This window comes from Propithecus coquereli, unplaced genomic scaffold (genome assembly GCF_000956105.1).
Source record: "Propithecus coquereli isolate 6110/MARCELLA unplaced genomic scaffold, Pcoq_1.0 Scaffold19, whole genome shotgun sequence".
Taxonomy (NCBI): domain Eukaryota; kingdom Metazoa; phylum Chordata; class Mammalia; order Primates; family Indriidae; genus Propithecus; species Propithecus coquereli.
This window is the reverse complement of record NW_012143856.1, coordinates 4095891-4104769: the sequence shown is the minus strand read 5'-3', so window position 1 is coordinate 4104769 and position 8879 is coordinate 4095891. Positions and strand designations below refer to the sequence as shown.

The following is an 8879-nucleotide window of genomic DNA, read 5'->3' as shown; positions in this document are numbered from 1 at the left end:
TTCTTTCTAATTTTAGTAGAGATGGGGTCTCGCTCTTGCTCAGGCTGGTCTCGAACTCCTGAGCTCAAACAATCCGCCCGCCTCGGCCTCCCAGAGAGCCATTCTATCAACTTTTATAGTACTCAAAATCTTTTCCAAAAAATCTGGCATGCACAGTAATTTTTTTATATATACATATACACACACATACTCTATATTATATACACACACATATATTGTGCTCTATTGATTGTACTACTTTAACTAAGAATTCCTTGAATGCTTGAACATAATACTTCTTATATCGTGCCCACAGTAATTAGTATAAATTTGTGTCCACAGTGGGAATTTAAGTATTTGGTAAAAAACCTTATCACTAAAACCTTAAAATAAATATAGCACCTTGGCAAATATATGTGGGTAAATAATTAGAGAAAACTTAGTGATGTTTTTAAAGTGCTTCATTTAAACTTAAGAAGACCTAAAGGAGATTAATGAAAAATTAAGAATCCTGCAACTCCCTCAAAAAGAGTGATAATCTAACATACTTTCCTTCAATAAATACAACAAAGTATTTAAGAAATGCGGTTGAAAGGTTGAAAACATACACAAAGGTACATTGTTTGGATTCTGCTGTGTGATTGGATTATTTGGAATATTATATCCATGTTCAAATTTAGACACTGTTTCCTCTCACAATCCTTCGGAAGTCATTTTTTAATTTGAAACAACCCATGCATCTATAACTGCTTAACTGGAAGAAATGAGTTCTCATCAATTAGCATGTACATTCATTAATGATACAAATATTCATCTAGCACTTACTAAGTGGCAGACATTACTCTAAGGACTGGGGTTACAATGGTGAGTGAAAACAGACATGGCCTTGCACCTTGTGATGCTTGTCTGCATGGCGTTTGCAAAGCTCATCTTACTGAACTTCTCAGCAGAAGTTTTAGTTAATCATTCCTTCTGAAAACGTTTTCTTCATTTGGCTTCTAGGGCACCTGGCTTTCCTGATTTCTTCCTGCCTCACTATCTGCTTCTTCTTAGTCTTTGCTGACCTCCTCTTCAGGCCTCAGATTCTAAATGTTGGAATCCCCCAGGTCTCAGTTCTAGGACTTCTTCAGTAGCTTTTCTCACTTGTTCCAAGATGTCATTGAAGCCCACGGCTTTAAATACTTCTTAAGGTTTATCCATCTCATTTCCTAAGTTCTATTCTGATCTCCCTTCAACACCAGACTCTATGTCCAGTTGCCTAGAACATCTACAACTCTGCTTAGGAGTCTAATGATCATCTCAAGTTCACACATGTCCATGTTCACATGCCCAAAAAGTTTTCTAGATTTTCCAAACACATAATTTACTTCAACTCCTTCTCTGTATCAGCAACTATCACCACCATCCACCCAGTGGCAGGCCCCTTGATTCCACACCCAACCATCCACAGCACCACCGGGGTCTTAGCCACAATCTGCTCTCGCCTGGTGGCCTAAGGTGTCCCTCCCTTGCTCAAACTCCAGTTGCCTTAGGCTACACATAAAAAAAAAAAAAATCCTCTCTCCCAAGGCCTACAGGACCTCCCTGCTCTTCCTTGGTATCCTCAGCGGGCCCTGCCCAACTGCTCTAATGAACCCGCTGGCGTCCCCCGAGCTGGGCTGAGACTTGCTCTCTGAGGTGTCCCCAGAGCTCAGCACAGTCCTTTCAGTAATGAGGCAGAACTGGCCCCCTGGTCCACCTCGCGCCCTCCACGGCCCGAACTTGCGACCCTTGCGCAGTCGCCCTCCGGAACTCACTCCCCAGCGGCCCTCTGTCCCTCCCCGGCCCAGGCGGGGTCCACTGCGTGAGGCCTCCCCGGCACGTCCCTCTCAGGCTCGCTCTGCGCCCACCACCCGCTCAGACGGCGGGACTGCGGTACCCTGACGAGGCGCAGGTGGTCGTCCGCCCACTGCGAGATCCGCGCCACCACATTGGGCGCTCCTCGGTCGGGGTCCGGAGACTGCGAGTCCGAGGCCACGGGCCGCCCCGCCATGTTCTCGGCGTCCTGTGAGCGCGCCGCGCTCCTCCGGCCGGCAGCAGGGGGCGCCGCGCTGCTCGGGCGGGTGGCGGGTCCCCTTTCCCGCGGCTTGGGGGTGGCCCAGCGACCTTCCATCGCCCGCGGACGGGCCTCTCAGTCCAGGTGTCGGACATCCTAACAGTGTCCCCTCCGCATTTATACAGAGATTTCCACAGCGCGGGTGATCTGCATGCCGCAGCGATGGGGGCTGAAGGATTACCGTCCATGCTGGTGGGGTGATACCAGTTTGTGACTTCTATTAAACCAGCCGCAATGTGGTTTCCGCAGGTGCCACAAAAAAATGGAAATTGGAGTACTTCATTCCGTCCACCTGCTCCCAAATATAACCATATGTACGTTTCTTTTTTTTTTTTTTAAGACAGAGTCTCACTGTGTTGCCCGGGCTAGAGTGCCGTGGCGTCATCCTAGCTCACAGCAACCTCAAACTCCTGGGCTCAAGCGATCCTTCTGCCTCAGCCTCCCGAGTAGCTGGGACTACAGGCATGCGCCACCATGCCCGGCTAATTTTTTCTATGTATTTTTAGTTGTCCGATTAATTTCTTTCTATTTTTAGTAGAGAAGGGGTCTCGCTCTTGCTCAGGCTGTTTCGAACTCCTGAGCTCAAACAATCCGCCCGCCTCGGCCTCCCAGAGAGCTAGGATTATAGGGGTGAGCCACTGCGTCCGGCCTGTATGTTTCTTATATTTGAATTATGCATTGAAGTTTTCAGAGTTTCTCTATAAGCCTAGTATCAGATGCTCTGAATCTCTGAACTGTTAATTGATTAAATATAAGGAGATGACATATTTGAGAAATTAACAATATATTTTAAATGAAACAAACAAAAAATAATTTTGCACTGGACAGTGCAAATGATATGGTAACTTTTGTACAATAGAAATATATGCTGTGTGTATTCGTGTGGGTCTGAACTATGAAAGACTATGCTAGAAACCTGTAACAGTGATTGCCCCTGGGGGAAGGATTGCGGATAGGAAAAGGAAGGTTTCACTACCTGCCTGCTCTGTCTAGTAGAACATTTTGCAGTGGTAGAAAAACATTCTGTAGCTGTACTGTCCAATTCAGTAGCCAGTTGTCTCCTGGGGCTATTGCCTGTTTGAAATGTGACTAGTGCTACCAAGGAGCTGAATTTTTAATTTTATTAATTTTAATTGATTTAAATAGTCACGTATGGCTAGTGGCTACCATATATTGGACAGTGCAGATATACTATTGGAATTTTTGTGTGTGTGTTAAGCAAATATTACCTTTAAAGGTCAAGATAGAATATGTTGTATTCCTCACAATATATATTATTAGTGGTGCTTTCTAGGAATGTATTAGCTCAGTAGTGTAGCCAATAGAAAGTAAATATAATAACAATAGCTAACATTTACTATGTGCCACACATTGTTCTAGGTCCTTTTCAGGTATTAACTCTCTTGATCCTTACAGCAACCCTTTGAGATATTATTAATCACTGTTTTATAGAGGAAGTAGACATAGAATGTTTAAACCAGTAGCCAAGGTCACCCAGGCAAGAAGTGGTAAACTGGGATGTTGTGCTGGGATTCAACTCAGCAGGTTGGCTCAGTCTGTGTACTTAACCTCAATACAGCCTCTTACACAGGCAATCAGCCAAATCACAAAAATCGCTATAAATTTCCAGTGAGAATGGAACAAAAATGATATTGGGGAAAATCCAACTACAGATATACTATAACCAAAATCCTTAATCACTATTTCAAATAAAAACAAAAGATCTGTGTGTTAATAGATTTTGAATAAATTTAGTTAATACATGAAAAAAGTATGGATTTCCTTATGGGCAATCATTTGCCAATTGCTGTTCCTTTTGCTTTTCCAATGTCCTGTATCTCTTACCTCCTTTTTGCTACCATTCTCTCTATCCCTGCTGAAGACAGATTAGTCCATTCTCCCTACTTGCCATCCCAAAGTCTTCATATATATGTATATATATATGTATCTCAGCTATGTGGGCATCTCTACATCCTCTTTATGTATCGTTCAATAATATTTCAGCATCACCTCACTAACCATTGCTGTGAAAAGTATAGTGTCTGTTCCAGGATTTCTGCAGATTAATCAGAGACTTATTCTCCTGACTTAACTCCACAAAGGAACACTGTTCCTTTTGCTGCTGGTAACCTCTGAGAACTCACTGGACATGATGATTACCTGGTCTCAGCAGACAGGGATGCATGAAAAGCCACACTTAGATTCACTGCCCTATCCCTCAATTTCTCATAATACCAGGAACACAAAGGCTGTGTCTGTAATAAACTTTTATTGAAGGTTTGAAATTGACTAGGTGGAATTATCATTTTTAAAAATATTGACTGGATGGCCAGGCATGGTGGCTCACGCCTGTAATCCTAGCACTCTGGGAGGCCGAGGCGGGCAGATTGTTTGAGCTCAGGAGTTCGAAACCAGCCTGAGCAAGAGCGAGACCCCGTCTCTACTAAAAATAGAAAGAAATTAATCGGACAACTAAAAATACATAGAAAAAATTAGCCAGGCATTGTGGCGCATGCCTGTAGTCCCAGCTACTCGGGAAGCTGAGGCAGAAGGATTGCTTGAGCCAGGAGTCTGAGGTTGCTGTGAGCTAGGATGATGCCAGGGCACTCTAGCCTGGGCAACACAGTGAGACTCTGTCTCAAAAAAAAAAAAAAATATTGACTGGATGTTAATGTGAATGTTCCCAGAGTCCAAAGAAAAATAAAAAAAAGTTGAGTATCTAATGGGGTTCTCACACAAACATATCCCAGTTTCTAGCCTTGGTTCCCAGTTTCAAAGTCAGCCATTCTATTTTTCTTATGCATTCACATATCTCAGAATCAGGAGATGAGGTCATAACTTCCTTGCTCCCCAAATTGTTTTCTCTCTTTCACTTTCTTCAGGACTTCCAGGAGTGATCAGGGTTGTAATCTTGTGATCTCCTGTTCACTCCGTCTTATTCATTGAAGATTTTACATCCCACTTAAAGACTTTCTCTTCATCTCAATTCCTATATCATTCTGATGTCTCAGTTGCTTGACTGTCTCATGCCCAGTGACGTTTCCTTCTACCCCACTTCAGCCATTCCTTCCCGTGGTCACGTCCTGGAATTTGCCTTCACCAGAAATCACCACATCCCCAATCATAGCCCCAACACCTCACTCTCCCATCACAACCTCCAGTTCTGGCTCACTTGTGAAAATATCCCTTATAATTGTGGTCCCCAACTCCTTGGCTGTGGACCATTACCAGTCTGTGGCCTGTTAGGAACCAGGCTGCACAACAGGAGGTGAATGGCAGTGAGCCAGCACAGCTTCATCTGTATTTACAGCTGTTCCCCATCACTCACATCACTGCCTCAGCTCTGCCTCCTGTCAGATCAGCAGCGGCATTAGATTCTCATAGGAGTGCAAACCCTACTGTAAACCGTGCATGAGAGGGATTTGGTTGCACACTTCTCACGAGAATCTAATGCTTAATGCTGTGAGATGGAGCTGAGGTGGTGATGCTAGCTCTGGGGAGCAGCTACAAATACAGATTATCATTAGCAGTTTGTATAATCATTTCATTACATATTACAATGTAATAGTAATAGAAATGAAGTATATAATAAATGTAATGTGCTTGAATGACCCCAAATCCATCCTCTGGTCCGTGGAAAAATTGTCTTTCATGAAACTGGTCCCTGGTGCCAAAAAGGTTGGGGACCGCTGCCTTACAACAACAATTCTTTGAGCTCATTAAGATGCCAGTGCGCTGAACCACCATCATCTATTCAACAGCTCCCTGTAGACTTTAGTTCTCATATTATCCAGCTTAGACTCCATAGTTTGTCATTATAATCAACTCCTTGAAAATATCCTCAACTTCCAATCCGCTCTGCCTCCTTTGCACTTGCCTGGCAAAACCCCAACATGGTATTATACCTGACCTCCACCAAACAGTTGGACTATGAGGTGGTGAGATCTTCAGCTTTTTTTTAAAAAAGGTGGAAATCTAGATTTTTATATGAAATTTCCCTGTTTTGAAATTAAAATTAAGTGTTGGCAACATACTGTGCTGGGTACAGAATATGCCTTGAGGCAGAAATTCCATGCTTTGTTTTTTACCTCTGCTTTAGTGGTTTTCCATTGTTCTTTGTGCAGTATCAAAACTCCTTAGGCTCACATGCAAGGCCCTGCATGACAGGCCTTGCATATCTCTCCAAGCTCATTTTTCCTACTCCCTACTTCATTATGTCTGAAACACACTGACCTTCTCTCTGTTCCTCATAGTGCTAAGCTCATCCTTGCCTTAGAGCCTTTGCACTTACTGCTCCCTCTGCTAGAATGCCCTGATTCCTCTGACTTTGCCCCCCAACCTCCCTCCCACCACTACCATCACTAAAGTGGCTCCTTATCTTTCAAGTCACATTTTAAACATCCTAGCCACAAGAGGAGCTTTCTAAATACTCTTTCTCAAGTAAGTCCTCACCATATACAACACAAAATTTAGTTTATAATTTTTGGACTGACAGGCTTTCTTTTTTATTCCCTTTCTCCCCCACTAGTCTGTAGGACAGAGACTTTATCTCTTTACTATGTCTTTGTGTCTATGACTGGATAGCCAGTGCCAAGCATAGTTCCCAATACATAAGAGAATACTAAGTGTTAGTTGACTGAGAGACATACTCTTCAATTCTCTATGCTGCCAAATCTCTACCTATCCTAACTTCTAAGATAAGTACATCTTTATCCTCATCCTCTTCCCTTCCATTCTTTTTCAGACAAATTCGGTCTTACAGCCATTAAGAAGAGCAGAACTAGTAACTTGAAACCACATGAAAAATTAAAGAGTACTAATAAAGGTAACTAAAGAGATAAATACAAAAAACAATATAAATGTATCTTTGTTTATGGCACTTTCCTTCTCCTATATGATCTAAAAGACAACTGGATAAAGCAATAATCATAAAACTGTGTTGATGTGCTTATAATATATAAAGATATAATTTGTATGATAATAGCACGAAAAATAGAAGAGGGAACGGAGCTATATTGGAACAAAGTTTTTGTACACTATAAAATTAAGTTGCTGTTAATCTGAACTGGATTGTTTTAAGTTAAGATGTTAATTGTAATCACTATGGGAACCAATAAGAAAACAACTCACAAAGTTATAGTAAAAGAAAGAGAAAGAGAATTAAAATGACACACTAGATAATATCTGTTTAACACAAAGGAAGGCAATAAGGCACAAACACTGCTCCCTTCCTCATGGAGCAGAAGTTCATTCATCCCTATGAATACTATTGTTAACCTATCTCCAGCAACTCTGTTTTTGCCTCACTGAGTATTTCTTAATCTCCTTCCACTACTAACACATACGTGGTATCTCTCCCACACAACCTCCTAAAAAACTACTGTGAAAATTGATCATATGAACTGGAGTTATTCTTGTTATACCCAATTGTACTGGAACTGAGGGACCAGGGGAAGAAGCACTCAGGACACAAAGCACCTGCTCCAGAAACTGTTTCACAGGCCCAGCTGCCCAAATGGCCTGCTACAACCTTAAGATTTTACTTAGTAGCTAGTGTAATCACATCAGACAAATCTGGTTTGGCTTTTATGTAACAAAATTGTGAGTTGTTTTTCAGTTGCCATGGACTCCCAGGTTGAAGGTCACATAAGCTGAGATGAACCAAGCATGCAACCACAGATGGAACCTAAGTGCTCTGACCCAGGAGCAGGGACTGAATTAGGAAGCAGACATCTCATGGCATCTCATGGCAGCATTAGGATCCAATCAGGTCAAGCTGTGGCGTCACCCCATGGCAGGATCCAGTCAGAACATGTCTCCTGGCATCACCCCATTGCAACAGCCAATCAGATCACACCTCATTACCCACTGGCTATAAAATCTGCCACTTCCCAAGCTAAAGGAGACAGATTTGAGCAAAGAGTTGCTCACTGCAACTACAGGTGCTCACTACCACGTCTGGTTAATTTTTTTTTTTTTTTTTGGTAGAGACAGAGTCTTCCTTTGTTGCCCAGGCTGATCTCAAACTCCTGGCCTCAAGTGATACTCCCACCTTGGCCTCCCAAAGTGCTGAGATTGTGTGAGCCACTGCAACCCGCCAAGTTTCTAAATTTCTTTTTATAAAGTAAGCCTTTTTTTTTTTTTTTTTTGAGACAGTCTTACTCTACTGCCCCGACTAGAGTGCAGTGGTGTCATCATAGCTCACTTCAGCCTCAAACTCCTGGGCTCAAGCAATTCTTCTGCCTCAGCGTCCAAGTAGCTGGACTACAAGCCCATGCCACCACACCTGGCTAATTTTTTCTGTTTTTAGTAGAGATGGGGTCTCACTCTTGTTCAAGCTGGTCTGGAATTCCTGACTGCAAGCGATCCTCCTGCCTCGGCCTTCCAGAGTTACAGGATTACAGGTGTGAGCCACCATGCCCAGCCTCTAAATATTTTTAATGCAAAAAAATAATATGATAAGGGAAGTTTGTTGGAGGTGTACTTGTTGAAGCTGAGTAATGTGTTGTGTAATGAAGAATTTAACCCTGTCCAAAGATGGGTCTGGCTATTGCCCTTTCTTTGCCCCTGGTGATCTCTAAACCCTTGGCATATCTAGCCTGACAAGTATGTCCTTCACCTGAAGTCTTTGGAATATGCAAACTCATTTATAGTATAGGATTTGAGCATCCTGGTATTAGTTTGACCTCCAGAGGAGTGGAGACTGAGATCATCTGTATGGGCAGTCAACTATGGTGTCCCAACAAAAACTCCAGACACCAAAGCTTGGGTGAGCTTTCCTGATTGGCACTACTCCATGTGTCTG

At 42.8% G+C, this 8879-nt stretch overlaps 1 protein-coding gene across 1 annotated transcript in view; it reads right to left on the bottom strand.

Moving 5' to 3' along the window:
• Positions 1 to 2011, bottom strand: part of LOC105809101 (chromosome unknown open reading frame, human C3orf33) — an 18902-nt gene extending 16891 nt beyond the window's left edge. The window contains exon 1 of the mRNA XM_012642852.1: positions 1898 to 2011. Within this exon, the coding sequence (XP_012498306.1) occupies positions 1898 to 2011 (114 nt within the window). The remainder of the gene's footprint in view (positions 1 to 1897) is intronic.
• Positions 2012 to 8879: the final 6868 nt, after the last annotated feature.